Here is a 24992-nt window from a genome sequence, read left to right on the forward strand (position 1 = left end):
TAATAATAATGTTATTTTTAGTAGTAGTATTGAAGCAGTAAAATTAGTAATAAACTAAACATAAACATACTGGCATATACTACCATCTCTTTATTCAACTATACTGACTGAACTGCATTTGCACATTGACCACACAAGTATTATTATTATTATTATTATTATTATTATTATTGTTATTATTAGTTTATTTCTGTTGTTGTTGTTATTATAGTAGTATTTAAGCAGTAACCCTTATAATAAACTAAACACAAATATACTGACATAAACTACCATCTCTTTATTAAAGTATACTGATTATTATTATTATCATTATTACTATCATCATTATTATTATTATTGTTAATATTATTGTTGTTGTTATTGTCATCAATGAACAACCATGTTGTAGCTGCAGTAATCTCCCATAATAATGAGTGCAGTTCTGCAGTAGTAACGACAGGGGGCAGCCGCTCACAGCCAACACAGAAAATACCAAAAGGAAAATCCCGTGTGGCGTTGTCATTGGCCCGTGGTTTAAAAACCTACGCCCCCTCCAGCCAATCAGAGAAGAAAAACACGGAGCTGCGTGTGCGAGTTGCTGGGTCGATCAAACAACACAAGTGTGAGTCGGTGGTCGCAGCTCGAGCGCAACAGACGGTCAGTGAATCTCACTACGACTCTTTTCATCCACACGATCCTATTCTCACCGTGTTGTTACGCAGTTGACGGATTTAATCGACGTAGCCGGACAGTTGTTGACCGAGCTTACGCGCTGTGTGTAGTGTTATTTCTCCTTTTCATTGACGTGTTGTGTAGTTACCGAGTGTGTGATGGAGACAAACTAAGTGTAAAGTGCAGGTTCTGTTCGTGCACACGATCATCACTCGTGTTGTCGCAGTTAAATCGTGGAGTTTGGCCTTGTGACGCAGCTCCTTCCTTTCTGACACTGAGCATTGGAGCTAACGCAGCGTCAGCCATTGTTTGTCAACAGTGTGACTTATGAATGAATGGGGGGGATGGGGAGCGTGTTGCGTCGCAGCATGTCTGGACTTGTTGTTATTAACGCATGTCTGATCATTGATGTCCCGTCTCCTCTTCCACGCCGCAGGTTTCTCTCTCTTTGTGTTTCTGCAAACTCTTATTTCCTTCTGCACAAACATGGCAGCTGACTGTGAGGCCTGGCTGAACGCAAACCCCGTCGGTGAGTAAGAGAGAGTGTGTGTGTGTGTGTGTGTGTGTGTGTGTGTGTGTGTGTGTGTGTGTGTGTGTGTGTCAGTGACAGAGATTCAAATGCTCCATGAGCTCAATGCGATGTGAGGCACCGGGACTGTTTTTTTTACGCGGATGTGGTTCATTACTTCCTGTGGGTTTAGTGATCCTGCATACAGCCTTGATTTCCTTCTGCTGATCATCCTGCATCAGTGACTGCAGACAGAAATTGAACGTGGCCCCCCACACAAGTATGAATGCTCCAAGAGCTGCTCATTTGCTGTTTGTCAATTTAACACATGCAAACATTAACTTTCTGCCATATCTTTTTTGCTTGTAATCCAACAGAGGCCGGGGACCTGAGTGACTCCTTCTTATCTGGTGACGAAGACAACGGCGGGCCGGCTGTCTCCAACAAAATCGCCAGCAGTGAGATCAACGGCAACTGGCTGTTGTCGTCAAGCAACAGCATCCAGGAGGCCCGACTCAAGGCGAAGGCCAAGCGGAGGCTGAGGAAGAACTCCTCCAGGGACTCTGGCCGAGGAGACTCACTCAGCGACAATGGGGACGTGGTCAGGGGATCCTCTGCGGCTCCCACCAGCCCCAAGAGCAAGCTGCTGGACAGGAAATCCAGACTGGGAAAGGGCAGAGGCCTGCCAAAGAAAGGTACGATCGTGCAACAATATGACACCAAATACATCAGATGTTTCAGTTTCCCTGGAATCTCAAAGGGTAATGTTTTTCTTGCTGGTCATTACCTTGGGGGGGTGCTTCAAAGGGGAAAAGACCCTCATCACTGTGTGACCCACAGTTGTCTTCGTCTGGTGGTTTTCCATCTCTGAGCCATAAACCAATTACCTTGTAAACAAATCGCTGTGTGATCTGGAGCAGCTCGCACCCATTTAAAGAGCCTCAGGGTTTTTTCTTCTTGCCATTTGCCTGGCCAGGCTTTTGTGGAAATTTCCATGAGAGGTTAAATAAATGTGGAACAGAAGTTGCTTGTGTAAGTGATATTTTACCAATGTATACGATGTGACTTATTACCACACTTACCTACAGATACATAAAGGCAGTTATTAATTTAAGGTAATGTAGTTGTTGCTGGAGGTCCAGTTATGTGTTTGGATTTGATTTGTTGTCTGCTGAAGTTACATGATCTTGTGTGAGACATTTGTCAGTGTACGTGACGCCACTTTTTATAGCATCAGGCATTCAGCTGAAAATGTTGCATAATGGCTTACTGTGATTCCTTATCCCATTTATATTTCAAGCCTTAAGATAGATCCTGTAATCTGCTGTCATCCTGCTCCCAACTGTCTGTTGTATACAACATGAATACACACCAGAGATGCACAAGTAGATCAGAATGTAACATCTCACTGCAGATCTTCCTTCAGTGGTGGAAGAGTACACATGTCCTTGCAGTACAGTATGTTCACTTTGCTCTTCTCATGGGCAGTAAAACTGGAGCAAGTGTGTTTTCTCTTGGCCCTGTGCCTGTGTCTGTTTTTTTTTTTGTGGTTACATAACAAAACTGCACCGTCAGTGGTGCCCAGTGTAACATTAGCTGCGTGCTGTCCTCCATGCATGGCAGGTTTTGAAAGACAACTGCAGAAGTAGGACAGGTGGTTCCCACAACCGATGAGGGCTGCGCTAAATATAGTGGCACGATAAATGTGACATACTGTGTGGGACTAATGGGGGTTTAAAGCATGTTGCACAAGCTGCTTTTGGAATTGGGCTTCTTAAACTGTCTGCAATCTGTTGGGGCTTTGCCTCAGAGCCAGCAGATGTTTGTTTGTATAACATGCATCACTGAGGTGTCACCTCCCCAAATACAGGGATTATGTGTGTATGTTTTTCCTCCTCTGGGTAAAAATTTAACATGAGAAATGGTAAACATCACCCAAAGTTAATGATCCATGGAACATTAGTAACATTATTATAACAACTGTGTTATTACTGTTTTGACCACTGGACAAGACCTTTCTGAATCTAACTCAAAGCTTAAAAAGAAATTCCGTTGGGAAATAGGAAATCAGGTAGAAAAATTGTTGTTGTATTTTTTCTAATTAATTAGGTTTACTTTGTGTTCGGTTGATTCACATTTCCCATAAGCACACTGAGAAAAGGTCCAATAATTTGTGTGCACACAGTTCACCTGACACACACAACACGAGGCGCACACAGCCAGGACGTTGTCGTTACAGTGACAGCAACGATCCGGATTTATGGTCCGGGCCTATCGATTAATAAAACTAAACAAATGTGATTGTGAATGATACGTTTCACTAGTAGATCATTAACACATCTATGATCATCTTATAAATAATAAAAACATTTAATGAGACCAGCACAATCTTTCTGTTTGGTACATGACATTATGCTGTGCAACACTCAACATCAACACCCATTGAGAATGCTTTAACATTGACCACACAAGTATTATAATTTACTTAACTTTTATTTATTATTTTTTTTTTTCAAACAAGACAACTCATGTTTCAGGTATCCAGGATATGTGGGCCAGTAAATATTTTCAAAAGGACACGGCCATATTGTTTTTACACAATGGCTTGTCATGCTGTCAGATATCATGTCTAACATTGTTGCTGCCGCAGGTGGTGCTGGAGGAAAAGGTGTCTGGGGCCGATCTGGTGAAGTTTATGAGCTGGAGCAGGTGAATGCGAAAGACCCCAATTATGACGAAGCTCAGGTAACAACACCAGTGTCGAATGATCACATGTAAAATCCAGTGCGCAGGCGTCCATTAAACTCATCTCTCATTTGGATCTTATGTTACATGTTAAGGACTTTATGTTGTGTAGATGATAACATGTACTGTAAATAAATTTGATCCTAATGTACAGTTTCGATAATTTATGCAGTGGATACAATTAGAAAAATGTCATATTATTGTCGTATGGGAGACTAATTGTGATTGTGTTTTGACAGGAAAACTGTGTGTATGAGACTGTGGTCCCTCCACTGCAAGAGAGGGACTTTGAGAAGACTGTCGCCCCCATAGTGCAGGAGTACTTTGAACATGGGGACACAAATGAAGTGGCTGTAAGTGTCCCGACATCATGCCTGACTGACAGTGGATGTGCTTATGTGTCGCAACACATTTTTACAAAGAGCTGTAAAAAGTAACATTAAAAGACGGTGCACTTGCACGGACCTGTGACAAGTTAACGCTTCTCTCCATGTCCAGGAGCTACTTGCAGAACTGAACCTGGGGCCCATGTGCAGTGAGGTGCCCTCGTTGGCTGTGTCGCTGGCCCTGGAGGCCAAAGCCAGCCAACGGGAGCTCACCTCCAGGTTGTTGGCCGACTTATGTGGACCAGTTCTGTCACATGGCGACGTGGAAAACTCCTTCGACAAACTTCTCCGAGAGCTGCCCGACTTGGTCCTGGACACCCCCGGAGCCCCACATGTGAGTGGAGATGAGAGTGTGTGTATGTGTGCACCTGTAGCCCAGTTTCCAGCTTAATGAATGAAAGGGTGTTAAAGTTATCAATATAGATTTTAAAATGACCTTAAATCATAAGTTGCTTTCAGAACTCCAGATAATAGTGAAAATTCTGGAGATTGAAAAGAACCTGTAAGAAACTTTTGTTTCCATCTAGAACATGTAGACAAACTGATCTGCAGAACCAAAAGACTCTTCACCTGAAAGTATAGTTTCTGTTTGTGGTGTTTGAGTTTTCTACACAGTGTGTGTGTGTGTGTGTGTGTGTGTGTGTGTGTGTGTGTGTGTGTGTGTGTGTGTGTGTGTGTGTGTGTGTGTGTGTGTGTGTGTGTGTGTGTGTGTGTGTGTGTGTGTGTGTGTGTGTGTGTGTGTGTGTGTGTGTGTGTGTGTGTGTGTGTGTGTGTGTGTGTCCTAATTTTGGTTCAATACCATAATTGTGAGGACATTTTGGCTGGTCCTTACAAATTCCAAGGGCTGTTTGAGGGTTAAGACTTGGTTTTAGGGATAGAATTGGGCTGGGTTAGGCATTTAGTTGTGATGGTTAAGGTTAGAGTAAGGGGCTAGGAAAGGCATTATACCGATGAGGGTCCTCACAACTATAGAGAGACAAGTGTGTGTGTGTATTTGAGCTCTTCCCTTTTCAGTCTGCACAGACATGAGATCTCTGGCCATTGTCTGCCTGTTCTCACAAAATGCAAGCTCAGCAAAGGAAGCTCAAAGGGTTATTGGTCATCACACACACACACACACACACACACACACACAACCCCTCCTTTCACTGTCTCATTCAGTCTCACTGGTCATTTCTGTCCCACAGATAAAGGGGCATTATGACTCTGCCCTGCCCCCACCTACTTCGCTTCACCCTTTCACTCTCTCTGTTTCCCAGACACACACACACACTCTCTGCTCTCTTTCTCCTCTTATGCCTGCCAGTCTAGTCAGAGCCACAGATCAGATGAGATGGAGCTGCTTGTTGTCTGTGCAGAAACAATGATCGGTGATGAGCGCAGGCTTTGTGGAGGCCAGAAGAGCAAAGCCAGCTCTTTAGTTTTCTCTAAATCATGCACTCAAACTACTGTAAACAAACTCGTGCACGTGCCCCTGAGGCCACGGCCTGTCGGGTCAGTATTTTCATGGCCTCTGGTTTTTTCAAACTGAAAGAGTTTCGTAACTTTGACCCTGTAATGTGTAAAAGCAGTGATGCAGCAAGTTTTTTGTCCTAAAATTAAACATTTTTAAAGAAATGTTTAAATTAAATTAGTTTAAATTAATGTCTCCTCATCACTGCTATTGTTTCCTGCTGCAAGAGTAGGCTGTTCCTCGAAGTAATGAAAGTAAAATAATCATTGTTTTGTTAAATCTGATTTTCACTTTTCATAATATAGAAAATCTACACAAATTACCAGATTTCAAAAATAAAAATGAAAGCAAAAAAACATCAAACCCTACAAACAACTTGTTGACTCCCAAACCCCCTCTGATTTCAGTGGACAGAACCACAGGTCTAATGAGAACACCGGTGGATGGAGTGTCTATCAAACTGTTCAGCACAATGTGGTGCTGTGTAATTTGTTTGTTTTACATTTTGTTCCTCTTTTGTGTTTCTCCTCCAGTTGGTGGGTCGGTTTATTGCTCGTGCTGTTAGCGACCAAATATTGTCCAAGGGCTACATTGAAGGTTACAAGGGCAAAGTTGACAGTGAATACACACGGTATGTGACTGTAAGCAAAGCTCTGCTGCTTGTGATTAGAGTTTCCTGTCTTTTATGTTCTATCATGAACTTTTTTTAAAAACATGTCACTTCCTGTGTCATGCTCCGTTTTTATGTCAGGGTGTGTGTGCAAGAGATTAGAATCACTGCTAATGATAAGAGGGGATTCAGTCAGTAATTATAAGTGGAAGCTTACTATATATATATATATAGTACTGAGTTGAATGTGAGATGAGGAACAATATCCACAACAAAGACGTCATTCATAGTAAAAAAGTCTGAGTGAGACGAAACAAGTACATATTTTAGTTTTTACTATAAAAAACTACTCTTTGAGACTTCAGTGAGGAAGGCATGACACAGCAGGAGAATCTTAACTGAACTTGCATGTAAATAAAAGTTAGTGTTGCAGTGTGACAACCTAAACCCCCAAATCATGCCTGTTTTTTGTTTTTTATCTCTCAGGGCGGCACTGGACCGGGCTGCCGTGCTGCTGAAGATGAGTATGGGTGGGCTTCGCATCGACAACCAGTGGGGGTCAGGTGGGGGCCAGAGACCTGTCACACAGCTCATCAAAGAGGTAAATAGTTTCTTGTAGATTAGACTCCTCTTAATAATGATAATAGTAATGTCCTCTGTTAGTAATTGTAAAATCCATCTGTTGTTTCTCCCAACAATTCCCAAAGATGTTTGTTGCCTAAAACTCTTTTTGTAGCTATAAGAAAATGAAACACCACAGGTTAATAATGGTCATTGAATCTCTCCTCATCCAGATGAACCTGCTGCTGAAGGAGTACATTCTGTCTGGAGACAGTAAGGAGGCTGAGAGATGCCTGAGGGATCTGGAGGTGCCACATTTCCACCATGAGTTTGTGTATGAGGTAAATACTGTGAGGCACTACAGGTGTACAGGATGGTAAAGAAGTAGAGTAAAACCTTTTTTCAACCTGAAAAATATGCTGTAGCCACTATAGAAAGCTGTTAGTGCTAATACAAGGCTGTAAATATGGCTGCCTCTTCCCTCAGGCTGTAGTGATGGTTCTGGAGTCCAAAGGAGAGAAGACTTCCAAAATGGTTCTGCAGCTACTGAAGTCACTCTCCGCTTCCTCCATCATCACTGTGGACCAAATGAGAAGGGTATGCTGCCACCTGGTGTTCAAATGTTTTACTTCACCATTTGTTTGTCTTTGAGATTGTTTCTTATCCATTTTTTTTTCTTTCACAGGGCTATGAAAGAATTTACATGGACATTGCTGAAATCAACATCGATGTCCCTCGTGCGTACTTCGTACTGGAGCAATTTGTGGATATGAGCCTCAGTATGGGAGTCATTGATGTAAAGTTAAGAGATCTCTGTCCCTGTCGGTAAGTGCCCTGGCTCTCTCAGACACGCACCTTCATTTGACCTCTGAAGGAAGGTCTTCATTATGTGATCTGTCTCTCGTTCAGAGGCCGGAAGAGATTCGTCAGCGAGGGGGACGGTGGTGTCGTCAAACTTGAAAGCTACTGAGGCGCCCTTTTTACTATATGTGCCACAAGAGGAAGAAGCTACTTTTTTACTGACGTATTTTTCAAGATAGTTGGGTACAATATTTCTCCTTCTAACAGTCAAAAGAATCTACATTTTTGAAACTGAGGTGGGCTAAAAAAAAATAAAAATCTGCACTTTCCCATTAAGACTGAAGATGACTTTCTCCAAGGTTTTTCAATATAAACATTTACATAAGCTAACCCTTGAAGTGCCACACCTCTCAGTGTCCATCATTCCATGTTGTTTTGTACAGTATTTTCTTGATTTCACTGCCACTCCTGTGTTTTCTAGAACGCAGTGTTTGTACAGAGATGACTGCTTTGTGTCAAGAGCTTTACAAAGGGTTTTGAAAAAAAAAATAAAGGTTGTGAGTTTGGTATAATACTGGCTCCCTAACTAGCTGCTCCTTCTATGCTGTGCTTGTCTCTTTTTCGTCTGTATACCCTTTAATATCACACAAAGATATCATTTCTGAAGGTTTAGGACTTAACAAAAAACAAATACCAGTCGGGTAACTTCACAAAGTGGTGTTGAGAGTGTTTATTTTTATATATCAGGAATACTGGTTTGTGAAATGTACTGCGTATTTCTTCTTGTTTGTTCATTAAACCACTATTAAATAATCCAAGACTGCTTTTGTGAATGTCACAATATTAACACACGCAACCAACCACATGTTGGAACTAAACTCTTGTCTCTAACACATTCATTCTACCCTACATTCATCAGGAGGTGGGTAACATTGTGTTGTATGAATTAAGGTCAAATTACAGGAACAATACAGTTGCAAATGTCTCTGCGACCAACCATATTGAATTTAACTGGCGTGCCATAAACGTAATGATTATTGATTACATGCATTAAATCATGAGCACTAAGAAGAGGTGTGTAGTGATGAAGCTTACGTTGACTACTCTCACCACTTCACCGCTCAGCTCCAAACATCAAGCTCTTCATGTTGCATGTCACTGTCCATAAAAATACTTAATCTATTAGTGCTTGAAGACACTGCCCTCCATCTAAAGGAATGTTCAACCAGTCTGGCCGCTTCATGCTGTGGCAAGTCCTCCATAGGGCGTCTACTGTGGCTGCTCCTTCATCGACAGCTCCTGCTGTTTGACGGCCTCTTGAGCCTCCATCTGCATCTTCTCCAGTTTCTCCAGGGTGACGGATTTGAGTGGGAGCAGCTTTGGCTTACAGAGAATCATGGTAGGGACGTCTTCCATGGAAAGCTGCCCTGTGGATGTAAAGAAAGAAGAATCCCTTAACCTCAACCATAATTCTCACATTACGTCAACTGATCTAGGTTTAAATGTGAAGATAAATGAGGAAACTGAGGTGCAGTGTTGCTATTTTTTACTTCTACCAAGGAGGGGATGTTTTCAGTTTTTTTGTCTGGTAGTTAACAGGATTACACAAAAACTACAGGACCGATTACCACGAAACTTGGTGGAAAGATGTGGTACGGATCAGGAAAGAACCCATCATATTTTGGTGTGGATCCAGGAACATCTTTAATTTTAACAGTGCAAGATAGGACTTTTTTCCACATTTTGATTGATTTATCAGAGAATAATTCATGGATCTTTATGAAAAACAAATCAGACATGTTTAGGGCACTGACATAGTGTGCGACTAGTTTTAGATCAAAATAAAAATCTGTATGCATGTTATATTTGTAGGCTCTAAGTTGTGGCCCATCACATGCCAGTTTTTAAATGCATGTTGCACTGGGGTCAGTCTCCCTGCATGAAACATGTGGACAGTTTAGACCTCTGCTGCTCTGCCTCTGAACAGCCGGTACACATTCAAAGCCATTACTCTAGAAATCCATTATTATCCAGCTTTATATTGCGACAAAGTCAATGATGCTGCGCTGCACAAGGGACTGCAGAGGGGGAGCACACAGCACAGAGCACCCACTGACTGATTTTGCAAGCTTTTGCAGATTTCTGAACAGTTCACATGTTGTATCAGGCTCCACAAACAGCCTTTTGTTTGAAACCACTGCTGCCAAAGAGCTAATGGCTTCGGCACAAACCTTGTTTAGGCAGAACTTCTCTGAATATGGACTTGACTTCTGGCATTGTGTCTCCAAAGTGCCTGCTGAAAGGTAAATATATATTAGTTGACTTCATTTAACTAAATTGAATTCAGCACAGATTCATGAATACGAATGCAAAACGCAGAAAGAAAGAAAAGCTTCAAAACGATGACGCTGTGGGATCAGAAAGAAAATAGCTGCTGCCAATGAATAATAGGTGTTTTCTCAGCTGATCATAACAGGTGAGATGTGACGCATGAATCAGTCACAATAAATAATCTGTGCCACGAGCTTTGTGAGGAACATATTTACATGCAGAGCGATAACACTGGAGTTTCAGTGATACAGAAGAAATTATATTAAACTCTGGATTTGCAGTCAGGCGTCATTCAATAACATCCACCACTGATAACACCAGATCCTCCTGAGGGGAAATATAAGTTAGCATTAGCTCATTCTGTGGCAACGTGTGAAATGCAGCTTTTGCAGTGTGTCGGATTTGTTCACGTTTTCATTGTGTTCAGTTCTCAATCAGCGTCACTTCTCTAATGACCGAATCTACCATCGCGAACCTTTTCGATCTATCTCATCCGCCTGAGGGTTAGCATGGGTTAGCATGGGTTAGCATGCAAGAGCAAACATCGGCTAGCTACGTGGGCCCTGCTAAAGAGACGGCACCTTTCCGCGGTCAGATGGAGTCACCGCCTCTATCCGCACACTGCGACGTGTTCTCCCCCTCGTGTCTGACCACGTTAAATCAAAAACTCCGCGGATAACACAACACAGAACAACATTTAGTGACGCACCTTTAGCACCGGCCGAGGATCAACAGCGGTTGTCAAGCCAACGAGTCCGCGAGAGTCACGTGACCTTCCTCTTCCTTCACCCACTGACACCTGCAGAGCTCAGACACAAATTCATCTGCTTAAAGTAGGAGCTTTGGAGGACTGTCCTAGTAATACTCTTTATGTGAATACAGACAAATACAGCAGGAAATACACTGTTTAACACTTATCATACTTTCTTCAACCATTGTACACTTATCTAGGAGTTTGAATTGGTATGTAAGTAAATAAACTCTCTCTCACACACACACACACACACACACACACACACACACACACACACACACACATATATCCATATTCGTGCACAAACGCCCACTGTTGTGTCTCCTTGTGTCTCAGTGTGTAAGATTTAGGTGAAAGAGATCTATTGAATATAAAATAATCCTAGTGATGTGTTCACTGGTGTGTGCGTTGTTGTTTTCTTTACCCTAGAATGGTTCCTTTATATTGAAATACTTCATATATACATCAGGAGAGGGTCCTCTGTACGGAGTTCACCATATTTTTTACAGTCAGGTTCTCTTTCATGTTTGGAAGGGGAGGGTGAGGTGAGGTGTTGCAACATGCAACTTTACCACTAGATGTCACTAAATTCTACACACTGAACCTTTAACTTACGTCACATAGATTTCCTGGAGTCTTACTGGAAACTTAACCATAGTCACTACCAGGGAAAGGAAGTCAAATCCCCATAACGTGACTGTGTAAACAGATGTAGGATCCCACAACATGGGTAATACATGGACCACACATACTACATTGATTTACATTGATTTCCTAGAGATTTACCCCTGAAACATATCTTTGCTTTATGGGGACTTACTTTCTGTCCCCATAAGGAATACAAGTCCTTATAATGTGAAGAGATTTAGGTCCCCACAACATTCGTAATAACGGGACCACACACACACACACACACACACACACACACACACACACACACACACACACACACACACACACACACACACACACACACACACACACACACACATCGGATTATCCATTGAGTTCTTCAGAGGTTGCACATGTGTACATAAGCAATTGGACTCGCTTGAGTTGCCAGTCTCCGACGTCCACTTGCACAACTTGTGAAGATACTATGACCTGAATGACCAGTGACTTCCATTCATTGTACACAGCCTAACCAAAAACCTTAGTAGACTTAACCGGGACCTGTTAATGCCTATAACACTAACCAAAATTCACATCTTATCACTTACCTGAACCATCAAAACTAAATGCCTGACCTGACCTAACCCTAACTCTTAAGAGCAAGTGTTAATCCTCAAACAGCTCATTAAAATACTTATTATTATTATAATATAATATTAATATTAAAAACATTTACACACTTCTCCATTATGCTACAAATTGTTAATTCTAATAAATGTTGTAAATACTGTTATTTTTTCGATGTGCTCAGTTACACACATCATCTGTTGCACTCCTGTGCGTCCTGGGAGACGGATCCCTCACATGTGGCTCTCTCTGAGGTTTCTACGTCTATTTCCTCTCTTTATAGGTTTTTTGGGGTCGTTTTTCCTTACCCTAGTTGAGGGATAAGGACGCAGGATGTCACACCTTGTTAAGCCCTATGAGACAAATACTGATTTGTGAATATGGCCTATAGAAATAACACTTGATTGATTGATTAAAAGTGGGTCACAAAGTGAGGTCCTGAGGTTACAAAGAAATCTGCTGAAGCACAAACACACACACACACACACACACACACTCTCTCTCTCTCTCTCTCAAACACTCTCTCAAACACAGTCTTTTTGTTTATGTGTAGAAGTCTCGTTCCTAAGTCTCGTGATAACAGGGGCTAGGCGTGCGAATGACGCAGTTTGGTGTGAGGGGAGGGAGCGGAGCGAGCAGCAGTGTAGGAAAGAGGAGGAAGCAGCGAGGATGGCGGAGTCACACCTCTGAAGGTAAAACACTTTTATTATCACATTAGTAGTGGACGCTATGTCGCCTCCGACCCCGCCCGCCCCCCGTGGCATGGTCACGCACCTCCCCGCAGCTCACGCACGCAGTCAGCCTCTCGTTGCGGCGCGTGTGAAACGCATAAAGTGTCATTTCGCGGTGGCGAGTACGAACGCACTCTTTTGTTCAGCTTCGGAATGGCCGCTGTTTTTCACTGTGTTTTCTTTTTTTCCTCCGCTAATGTTCACCACGCAAACACCGCTCGGACACCCCGGTACAGTTAGTGGCACCCAGGCTGCGCTCGGTGGCCGCTCTGCCGGGATACGTAGCGCCTGCGCCGGGCTGGGCTCCTCCGGTGTCTCCTGCCCGTTTGCGCTCAGCTGGCTGCAGCAGAGGCTTCCCCCTCCTCGGTCGCACTCACGGCCGACGGCTCGGTCCGACTGCCGCTCTGCTCGGGCCTACACTCGCACAGTTAGCCGTGCTGAAAGACAAATCTCACCGCTGGGTGGAAGTAAACGTGTCAGGGGGAAACCTCCACTCCCACGGCACCGTCTCCCACGCACAATCACAGCTGTTTGATTTATCTCCCCTCCCGGACCGTGATGTGAGTCCTCTCGCTGAAATCTTGTTAGCCGGCGGTGCTAACTTGTCCGCTAGCTGACGTTAGCAAGTTAGCAGTCTGGCACAACTGACGTTTGCTTTGCTGTTGACGTTTAGCTTAGCTGCTTTTATTTCCTGCCTTGTTGTCAGTGGTTAGCAGGAATAGCTTGTGTGTTTCTCTCTTCTCGGGCTGGGGATATTAGACGGAGACATTCCCCTTGTTTCAGCTTCAAGGCTGACTTTGCTAATATTCGATATTTTCATCCAGCGGGAGTTAGCTAACGACCATTAGTTATCTAGTAGATGCTGGGTTAACGGTCAAACCTTATCATGTAGCACTGTCCGCGTCAATGTAGGCTAACCAGTGACTGCACAGCATCGGCAGCCTTGCTGTGTTTTCCTCGGTATTAGGTTGGTTGATTCGTCTCGGAAGGTGACCTGACTTTTCGAACATTCACCCTTTTGGTCGTTTAATCTGTTTTCAAGGATTTGTCACTGGCTCACGTAGCCATGAAGCTAGCTTCGTCCGGTGCTGTGCTGTTTAGCAGCTGGGAGCTGCCACCTCACCTATGTCAGGCTGTTTAGTCTCAAACATTAACCTTTAACATTAACAGGCCATGGTCAGTCCTTGTTGTTGTTGATTCTTGAGCAGTAACAAACTGTCAAGCAGCAACATGAGCTGGATTTTAGTCATTTCCTGAATCTGTAGTGTTATTTTTATATCACACATTTTTATATTTGCTTCACACAAACGTGCTGTGTTGTATTCTCAACATTGTTGCGTTTCTACTTTGATCCAGAATCCATTGTAATGGATCAACACAAACTGGAGAACATTAGACTGTTCTACTTGGGTCTAATGCACTGGCATCAGATGGTTTCAAGATATCCTTAATGGAAAATTCATTAGTCTCCTGCATTAGATTTTCTTCAAAGCTGTATACGAGTCAGGATTCATATTATTTGCATCTACTGAATGAGTCCTGCTAACTCAATGTAAGTCACAAAAAAGTTTTGTCAGAACTGACCTGTCTGTCGATAGCTATTTCCAATGACGCCTGTAAATTGATTCCCTCACACCTGTACGGTAGACAGATGTGAGGACCTTTAAACAGAGTCTGCCCATCAGTGGTGCACTTTTTGACATTTAATTAAAGACATTTAATATGGCTACAAATTTATTCTAACATTTCGTGCACAACAAGTTATTTACATCTCTGTATAACCATTGGGGTTCGCGTGTTGATGCAATCCAGTCATTACATTCATGAACAACTAGTGAGCCCTTTCTTAAGCTTGTCATGTATGGGATAAGTCACTGAATCTCATGAATTCCTTGTTCTGTGGTTTTCTAACATAATTATTACCCATAGTTTATTCTTTTCCTCTCACTCTTGCTTTTTTGGTCTGCTGAAGACTAAACCTTCCCTGCTTTCCTTTTTTCTTTCTTTTTGTTTTCAGAAACCACTGCATTCATTTGAAAGTTGCATTAGATGCATCTGCATGATCTGGACAAACAAATACAAAGGGTTATTGCAGGGCCTACAAAGCTTGTTATCGTTGGTAAAATATCAAGAATAACATGAAAACCAAAAGTATGTTCATAAGAATTATGTAAGAACTGAACTTGCTCAGTTTGATCTTCAACTTTTCCCTCTGGTCTCATTTGTTCTTTTATTAGGTTGAAGATAAAAAGTTAGTTGTGAAATACAGGGATGAATTTATACAGATACCATTTACATTCAGTTTGTTATAAACAGAGATCAGGCCAGGCACATGGAGAGTACAACCATAAAAGGAAGTTGCCTGCACAGTTTGGATTGGCCCAGCAATGAGGCTGGCCTGGCTATTCTCATTTTATGTTAATGATTATTTTGTACGTGGCTATGCCTATTCTAGCCTGTATTAGACTTGCATCTCCTTATTTATGATTTGAAAGAACAGTGGATACATTTTCTTTTATTTACAGAACACACTAGTAGGCTTTCTATCATGCATGGGGTGCTGCTGTTGACCCAACATTTTTTTCAACCAAAAGGTCATATGACCTGTTGTTGTGGGGACTTCATGCTTTGAAGGCCACTTCTAAAGATTACTCTCAGCAGTCCTAACCTTTTCACTTAGCTCTGATCCTCAGCCAAACCTGCCTCTCTTTTTCACCACAGCTTAGCTTGTACTAGTTCTAGAGAGCATTACACAGTCACTGAGGTACAACAGAAGTGGAGGCTAAACAGAGACATTCTGGCTCAGTTCGTCATCTAAAGGGTTGTTTGTTTCATCTGGCTGCCTTTTTGAGATGTCAATTTGCAGTGTGATTGTTGCATTTCAGACTTTATAGGTGAATGCTAAATAGCTGAATGCATGGTCTAGGTGGGGCTTGAAAGCTTAAAGTAATGTCAACACCCGCTTGGGCATGTTTGTTTAGTAGGAGCAAGTTGGAGTGAGGTTATGCTCAGTACATTCAGCAAATTTGTGTGGACTGGCACACGCAGTACTGCTTAACTCATTGTATGAACAACCCACCAAACCTGTTAGAAGTGTTTCATGTCTTAGCCTTTAAGGAAGAATATTATCAAGGCTCCTTTTTCATTTGTTGGTTTCTGTTTGGTTATTTTACATGCAGCTTACATTTCACTTTTAGCACACACCAGGCCCTCCTTAAAATTTGTTCCCATAATCGATCGTTCAAATATATTGGTGTTCTTTTGCATTGTTTCCTATGGAAAATGCACGATTTCTGTTCCAAGAGGGGTTTTCTGTATGGATTTGTAGTGGCAGGAAAGCTCTGAGTGTCTCTTTTTAGGCCCTCTGTCTTTCTAGAACAATACAAGTTTTCAACTAACAGCAGTTTATTAGAGGTGTGGTTTCCCTGCAAAATGTCACTGAAACACACGTAAAACAAGGAAGCTGCCCACCGCATGTTCCCACATACATTGCCTTCTGCGACATGTCATGGTCTTAAGTTTTTTAAATTGCTTACTTCTGTTGGAGCTCACTCACCCATTGTTCTCAGTGTGCAGCGCCAGTTATTTGACAGGGTGAAGTGAGGAATTTGTGAATGCTGCCCACCAGAACAAACAAACGAAGTATTGAAATTGAATTGGACTTTTAAGATCAGAAACTTTCAGACGGACCAGTCAACTGTTGAAATTAATAATACTGAGAATTTTTGTGTGTGAAAATTATATTTCTTTTTTCCCTCCCCAACAGCAAATCTTCGAGGGATTAAAAAAAAACAACTTTGATGACCTTTGCAGCCTGAAAGAACTTCTGTCTGAAGGTCCTGAGATTGTATGCAGTTCAAAAACTTAAGCATGTGGACCATGGATGTCACAATCCTGCTACTTAAAAGGATTTTTTCTTCCATGGCATTTTAACAAAACAACAAAATATAAAAGTATCCAAAAACCCTTGGATCACTGGGCCTTTATTTCAAGGATAATCATAAATGTGTGGGCCTGCACAGGGATGTTTTCTTTAAAGGCCTCCTTGGCTGTGTGTGTCCCTTTTTTCCCAAATAAGTAACCTGACAGAAGAGACTCCCATGAGCAACTCTGCAAGGGGCCCGATAACGTCGACATGAGTAGTACTTTAGGCAAAGAAAAAGATTCAAAAGAAAAGGACCCCAAAGGTGGTCCAGCAGGGAAAGAAAGGGAAAAGGAGACCAAGGCTCTGGCCGGTTTGGTCAAGGATGGAGGCAAAGAATCGAAGACCAAAGGGAAAGATGCCAAAGAAGGAAAGAAGGACACCAGCAGTTCAACACCGGGTGTTGCCTTCTCAGTTGACAATACGATAAAGCGGCCAAACCCGGCAGCAGGTACTCGCAAGAAGTCCAGTAATGCCGAGGTGATCAAAGAACTTAACAAGTGCAGGGAGGAGAACTCAATGAGACTGGACCTATCTAAACGGTCCATTCATATGCTACCCACTTCCATCAAGGAGTTGACGCAGCTCGCTGAACTCTACTTATACAGCAACAAGCTGCAGAGCCTGCCAGCTGAGGTGGGTTGCCTATCAGGCTTGGTCACACTGGCCCTGAGTGAGAACTCCCTGACCAGTTTACCCGACTCCCTGGACTCCCTTAAGATGCTTCGAATGCTCGACCTGCGGCACAACAAGCTGAGAGAGATACCGGCTGTCGTCTACCGGCTGATGTCTCTCGCCACGCTGTACCTGCGCTTCAACCGCATCACAACAGTAGAGAAGGACATCAGAAACCTGTCCAAGCTCACTATGCTCAGCATCAGAGAGAACAAGATTAAACAGCTGCCTGCAGAGATCGGTGAGTAAGACCAATGTGTAAAGATGGTACAAAATATATGTAGGTGGATCAAGAAGCCAACCATTCTTCACGGTAACCACAAGTTATTGTGCAGTGCAAATCATATTGTGCTTATAAGGTCATCAATGTAATATCAGTAATTCACATACTATGGATCCAGCTGGATCAAGTATATTGTACACTGTCTAATTTTACTGTAAGAGAATGTTCTGGTTATAAAACTCTGCAAAGATACCACCAAGAGAAATTTGTCTTTGACAAGATGCTGTGAATATTGAATATTTAGATTTTCTGAATCAGGAATGAAAAAAGTTCTGAAAAGTTGTTGGTCCTTTGTACTGAGGCTGGGTTACTGAAAGCACTTTCATCTCAAAGTAATTAAACATCTGAGTTTTGTTTGCTTCTTTCTGCAGGGGAGCTTTGCAGCCTTATTACTCTAGATGTTGCCCATAACCAGTTGGAACACTTACCGAAAGAGATTGGGAATTGCACACAGATAACCAACCTCGACCTGCAGCACAATGAGCTCTTGGACCTACCAGAGACTATAGGTAACTGAACTCAGTATGACTCACTGACTCAGGCATTAAGGCATTATTTTTGTTTAATTGTACCAGTCTGACTCCTACTAGAGTTTTATAAAAGTTACAAATGTAAAAATGTAACAGCAAGGTTTTTTGTGTTGTCTCAGGGAATCTGGCCAGCATAAATCGCTTGGGTCTGAGATACAATAGATTATCAGCCATCCCCAGATCATTAGCCAAATGTCGAGAACTGGAGGAGCTAAACCTTGAAAACAACAACATTTCAGTGTTGCCAGAGGTAAGTAGAACTTGGAATTTAATCTCAAATATGATTGCAGAATGATACTGAAAAATAGAAATAACAATTAGTTCCAAGCTTACTTAGTTTTTTAGCTAATATCTTTTTTTATTTCTGCGTTTGAAAAATGGAAAAACAAATTGACAAACATAAAATTCATTTTGGAACTTCAACCCCTGCTGTACCTGTGCTCCCAAATGCATTGAAATGTATGTTTTTTAAATTAATTTATGCATTGGTACACCACAACACACAGTCCTTTAAATATATTTTTGCACCAAGGACTGTGCAGAAACAGTTTTACAGAAAGGGCTGTCTTGAATGCTTGTTGTTAACCATGGGTGTGGTTTATGGTTACTAATGCATCCAGTGTAATAATCACAGCCTATAGTGATATAGTCCTCTTCTTATATTGTCTCAATAATGCCTCTGTTTCTGTACTTGACCAGGGCCTGCTTTCAAGTTTGGTCAACCTGACGAGTCTAACACTGGCGAGGAACTGCTTCCAGTCTTACCCTGTGGGTGGACCATCCCAGTTCTCCACCATCTACTCCCTCAACATGGAGCACAACAGAATCAATAAGATACCTTTTGGTATCTTCTCCAGGGCCAAAGTGTTAAGCAAGCTTAACATGAAGGTATGAACGTGTGCATATTTATCTCCATAAGATAGATTGATGCATGACCCCCTTTACACTGTCTGTTGTGTGATTTATTCTTCATCAAAATCAAGTATTATCACAGTATCGCAAGACAGTAAAACTCTCACTCCGGACATTTTGACTTTTCATAGTAGGACATTTTTATCAATGTCCCAGTACGTCATGGCACTCTGACAGTGAGGACAATAACAGGATCCCGAAACTGTAGCATCTAAATTGAAAATAACCATGAATATATTGATTTATTTCTACATCTGTGTTTTCCTACTGTGACATGTCAAACTATCTTTAGTGAAAAGGCCTATGAATTTAACCTCTGTGTCAAAAAGTAAAATTATTAGAAATATAGAATTTTTAAATCCTTAACAAATCATATTTTCTGATAAATTTAAATCTGAGGTGATAAATCCACTGTCTTGTTGGTCTTGGATCAATTTCTAATATAACTGAGCTGGCACTGTAAAGGTGGATGTAAAACGCCTAAACCGAAAACAGTCCGATGATGCATCTTCATTTATTTATTAAAAAGTTAAGCTGTTCATACATTTTTAAAAGCAGCTGGTTAGGCTAAATTATCATTGTCATTATGAGACATGATGGACATTCCGAAATAAAAGACAGCATTTAAATGTAGCACACAGGAATCTGAAGCTCCTGATGTACATTAAATACTAACAGTGAAACTGCATTGAGAGAACTACTGTTGACTTTTGCTCATAACAGCGCCTCCATCAAAGTCTGTGTTGGTGTGCAACCAGTACAGACATTCAAAAGTCCTTAACTCCTTACTTGTTGTATTTCCACCCTGGCTGTAGTTTGGATTTATATCTCCATTTATTGTAGCACAAAGTAACATAGCTGACATAGTGCACTGCTCTGCTCAGCCTCTCACACAGCATGGTCCCTGTGAAAATGTCAGTTATTTTGCTTATAAAGGTATTTCATTGTCTTCCCCAGGACAACCAGTTAACATCTCTGCCACTGGACTTTGGCACATGGACGAGCATGGTTGAGCTCAACCTGGCCACGAATCAGCTGACAAAGATCCCTGAGGACGTCTGTGGTCTCGTCTCTCTAGAGGTGAGCCTCGCGTACACACACAGTGTAGAGTAGGGATTTAGCTACCTCAATGAAGAGGTTGAAAGTCTCGCTAGATAAATTGTATATTTTGTGCTAAGAATTTGAATAGAGGTGAAAGAGCCATTATCTTAACACATTTCATCCCTCATCTTGGGGACGTTCGCTGATGTTATAAACATGGATACTGACTCATGCCAATAGGTTTTGGGTTTGGTTAAAAGCTACTATCGCACAGACCTGTTTCCTCAAACCTGTAGATATATAATACCTCCTTTTACACCAACAATCAGCAGGTATACATGGGATTTTAAATGCAGGTAAACCAGCTAAAAAATGCTCCTTTCCCATTGCCAGACACAGAGTTTGCCTTTCAGTCTTTTCCCTCAGTGAGTCGTGCTCAACACCACAAATGTTTTGAAAACCAATGTGCCAGGAACTTTGCTGTCTTTCCGGTGTTGCATCTTGCACGATAGAGGAAAGAAATCTCTGTTCAGTGTTGTTCCCAAGATGTAAAAAACAATAAATACACAAACGTCATTGTCTTCACAGGTGTTAATATTGTCCAATAATCTTCTCAAGAAGTTACCACATAGTATTGGAAATTTGAGGAAGCTACGAGAGCTCGACTTGGAGGAAAACAAGTTGGAATCTCTGCCGAATGAAATCGCTTATCTTAAAGATTTACAGGTAAGTTTTTCTACTTCTCTCCTTTGGCGCTTAGTAATTGTTTTTTACAGAATATTTCACTTTTGTTTTTCGTAGAATCAGATTTTCATATGTAGCCAACAACTAATGATGTCTTTTATTTGTATCCACCTTTACTTCTCACTGCTCCAGTCTTTGTTGCTTCTTATTACATTTACATTTACATAAGGCCTATTTTCAAGTCAAAGCTTAGGACTGAGACACCTGTTAGTGGATTTGGACAATTCGGATGTCAATAACTCCCAGTGGTGATATCATAAAAGACAAAGCAGATGAGTTTTTTTTTCCCCGGTTATTTTCTTACTCCAAAAACAGTCCAAGACTTTCATCCAAGAACAAATGAGACCCTGAAACAGTAAACATCGGATTAGATATCAGTCAAATTTAAATAATACATAATCCTTATAGGTTACAGGTTGGAGATATACTCAAAGTTGTGAAGTGTCACTAAATCAAGTTAAAATGTAAAGCTTTATTCCTCTGTGTATTTACAATTATTTAAGCTTCATGGAAGAAGTTCCTGGCCATTAGATATGAGGAATGGTCAGTGATTTTGTATCTTAGTCAACGATAAATGGTTTGAATATCTTGACAATCTAAGCGATCATTTTAATGTCCACTCTGTTTAACAGTTAGTGGTAAATGTCTGTCTTGTTTCAACAAAGGTTTTATTTATTTTTGCCTGTGAATTTACTTGATTAATTTTCTCACTCAACATCCTGTGTTCTCACTCTTTCATTAGAAATTGGTGTTGACAAATAATCAGCTGACTACGTTACCCAGAGGCATCGGCCACCTCACCAACCTGACTCACCTGGGTTTGGGAGAGAACCTGCTGCAACACCTTCCCGAGGAGATTGGTAAATACTAATTTCTTCCTCTACATGTTCGGGGCTTGAAAAATATTACTTTACTCCTCACTGCTTCACACAATAGCAGTGTCTTTAAGTGGTGGTAGGGAACCAGAGCTGATCACAACTGTGTATGAACTTGATTCAACTTCTGGGAGATTGGTGGGAATTGGAAAATTCTGCAACTTAGCTCTAAAAACACAATTGTGACTTTTGGCACAGAATTCTGTCAAAAATTATAATTAATTTAAAACTCTTGTTCAATTTAAACTAAACACAATTCTTTTTCAATATTCTTTTAAAGTATTCAGTTGCTCTCATATAGAAGAAATACTGTATGCTTGAAAAGGAAGCAAAATAAAATAATTTTCCATAATTCTTCTTTTGCCAAAGTTTACTCGCCTGTTAACACACATTATTAGTATTTGTTATAAACATTTAAGAAAATCGTATTCTCCAAAAACATAAATACACCGTAGCATTTTTTATTTTAACTGTAACGTTGTTCACCAATAAAAGCTAAACTTATCCATAAGGATTTAAGAGCTTAGCAGTCGACAGTATGTCCCACCTCTACTTTCCTCTGAGTGATTGGTCCAACCTGGTTAGGCTGTTTACTGCTGAGGTCAAAAGTTTAGATGCAGCTTAAAAAGGCTGGCGGAAGGAGCTGAAGGTGGTTGTATTTTTAGAGTATTCACACTGGACCCAGAACTTTGTACTGGTTGCGTGTTGTTCATCTGTCTTTAAGATCTCATCCACGCAGCCAGGGGTAGGACAAATAATTGATCCAACAATTTTAGTAGATTGGAGCTGGAATGGTTTGTCAATCAACCCCAGGCTATTCTGATTGTCAATTATACTAATTTTAATCAGTTTAAAAGGAAAAATCCTAAATATTTTTGACTGACGGTCAGATATGATGAGGAATTTGGATACGTCAACTTGTGTCCAAAGAATCATGGTCATTTTATTTCAGTTTTTTAAAATCCTATCATAGATTAAATAATAAACCAAAGAAAATAATCAATAGTGACTTTTTTTTTTCAGACCTGAGTATCATCATTTCTTTGATGTATGTATTAAGATATATTTCTATTTTAAAGTAGTATTATAACTTCTGTTGTGATGCATCAAAACATGTGGTGTGACTGTAACAGTAGAGTAGTAGTAAGAGGCACTTTCTTGTTCCCAAAAATCCTATTTTAATATCTCCTTTTTAACTTTGCAAGAAAAAAACATTTTCAACATTTCTGTTGATTTCTCTCAGAATTATGTAAATCTTAATCAAACATTTTCACAGGGAACAATTAATGGATCTTGATGAAATATATATCTGGGACATTTAGGGAACTGATACACTATATTGACAAAGGTATTGAGACACCTACACATTACACCTACCAGAGCTTTTATGACATTCCATTCTAAATCCATAGACATGTTGGATGGGGTTGAGGTCAGTGCTCTGTGCGGGCCAGTCAACTTCTTCCACACCAAACTCGCCCAACCATGCCTCTATGGACCTTGCTTTGTGCACTGCAGCAGAGTCATGCTGAAACAAAACAGGGCCTTCCCCAAACTGTTATCACAAAGTTGGAAGCATATAATTGTCCAAAATGTCTTGGTAAGCTGAAGCATTAAGATTTCCCTTCACTGGATCAAAGGGGCCCAGTCCAACCAATGGCCCTGAATTCAATGATAGAGGTCTGTCCCAATACTTTTGTACTTATAGTGTATCTATGAGTGTGTACAATGTGGTCCACCTTAAATGAAATTAAGGGGACTGTTGGGCCTTGGCTGAGGTATGTGATCTACTGAGTGTCATTCTACTTTATTCATGCCGTCTGGAGGCTGTATGTTTCAGACTGTTTCCCTGGATGATAGTTTATATCTTAACACTGCCTGCCGTCTATCCTCAGGTACACTGGAGAACCTGGAGGAACTGTACCTCAACGACAACCCCAACCTGCACAGCCTCCCGTTCGAGCTGGCCCTCTGCAGCAAGCTGTCCATCATGAGCATCGAGAACTGTCCCCTCAGCCACCTGCCTCCGCAGATCGTGGCGGGAGGCCCCTCCTTCATCATCCAGTTCCTCAAGATGCAGGGACCGTACCGTGCCATGGTCTGAGCCAAGAGCAGCTCAATCCCAGTCCCACTTATCCCCCAAACCCTTCAGTTGCTCTGCACCCTCTCGCCTGGCGCCTCCCCATTACGTGTATCATACACTGTAAAGAAAACAGACTCGCCACAATCAGCGTCGAGAGGGGAAGCGAAAGGAGGAGGAGGAAGAAGAGGAAAACATTTCTTTCTCCATCCTCAGGCAGAAACGAGGTGAATCTTTGGAGACTTGACTCATGTGTTCCTCCAGAGTTTATCACAGTCATTTTAGGACCCCAGCCACCCCCCCCTGCTCATCTTTCATTCCGAATCATACAAGAGGAAAAATATTTCCATCTCTTTGCCAAAACTGAAGATCTATAAAATTATATATATTGAGTAACTGTGAGCTAAGTGGCAAGTCTTTTAACCATATAAACCATGCTCCCATTGCCAATGTATTTACAGTAATTACAAGCATCTATTATGTGAGCAAGGATACAATTGTATGCAAAAACAAACAAAAAAAGTCTTTTGAACTTCACATTTACTGCTGCTGCCGTAATTTTAACTGTCATCTTGTTATATTTTCTTTTGATATTCCTTTTTTTTTATCATCTTCCTCGAGATAACTTATGTTAATTGCTTCTTGACCATAGAGAACAAAGGTCTAATGATGGTGTGTTAATTTCTTATTTTCATTTTCATTTTTTAAAATCTTTTATGTTTTCTTTTTAAAAACTGTGCCTATGTTTAGAGTGATCCAGTGGTTCATGTCTAAACACAATTGTCCATGAGAATACAAAGATATAAATTATTTCAATATTTTTTTTATTACTGCTGTTTTTACTTTTATTTTTCGATGTTTCTTTTTGCTGTTGCATTAATCTGTTCAAACAGGCGATATCAGATGTAAAATAGGGTGATTGGACATCTTTTTAACAAATAGCAGCAGTAGTTGTTCAGCATTAAGCTAGTAATGTATACATATGAGAAATGCCAATCATACATGCTTGGGGAGGAGAGAAAAAAAAAAGTAGGTTGGACTTGAACGGGCGGCGCTGTGACCCCTCCGTCTGTGTGACAACATGGTGTTGGAAACAAGTCAAACATGCGTAGGTGATGGGGTAAGTGCTCGGAGACGCTTTTATATATGTATACAAATCC

The 24992-nt window shown here is 41.2% G+C and overlaps 2 protein-coding genes across 2 annotated transcripts; both read left to right on the forward strand.

The window, feature by feature from the left end:
• Window positions 1–488: 488 nt before the first annotated feature.
• pdcd4b (programmed cell death 4b) lies at window positions 489–8528 on the forward strand. The gene is made up of 12 exons (XM_035168503.2): window positions 489–636; window positions 1088–1180; window positions 1537–1854; window positions 3810–3904; window positions 4144–4257; window positions 4403–4624; window positions 6277–6374; window positions 6840–6954; window positions 7148–7255; window positions 7401–7511; window positions 7600–7739; window positions 7824–8528. Exons 2-12 carry the CDS (start codon window positions 1138–1140, stop codon window positions 7882–7884), a joined length of 1425 nt encoding a protein of 474 aa, XP_035024394.1. The 5' UTR covers window positions 489–636; window positions 1088–1137; the 3' UTR covers window positions 7885–8528.
• A 4094-nt stretch (window positions 8529–12622) lies between these two features.
• shoc2 (SHOC2 leucine rich repeat scaffold protein) lies at window positions 12623–23931 on the forward strand. The gene is made up of 9 exons (XM_035168491.2): window positions 12623–12731; window positions 16537–17608; window positions 18022–18159; window positions 18300–18430; window positions 18880–19068; window positions 20050–20172; window positions 20722–20859; window positions 21620–21737; window positions 23648–23931. Exons 2-9 carry the CDS (start codon window positions 16906–16908, stop codon window positions 23854–23856), a joined length of 1749 nt encoding a protein of 582 aa, XP_035024382.1. The 5' UTR covers window positions 12623–12731; window positions 16537–16905; the 3' UTR covers window positions 23857–23931.
• The last annotated feature ends 1061 nt before the right edge of the window (window positions 23932–24992 follow it).

The sequence above is a fragment of the Hippoglossus stenolepis genome, chromosome 2 (assembly GCF_022539355.2).
Source record: "Hippoglossus stenolepis isolate QCI-W04-F060 chromosome 2, HSTE1.2, whole genome shotgun sequence".
In the NCBI taxonomy this organism is placed as follows: domain Eukaryota; kingdom Metazoa; phylum Chordata; class Actinopteri; order Pleuronectiformes; family Pleuronectidae; genus Hippoglossus; species Hippoglossus stenolepis.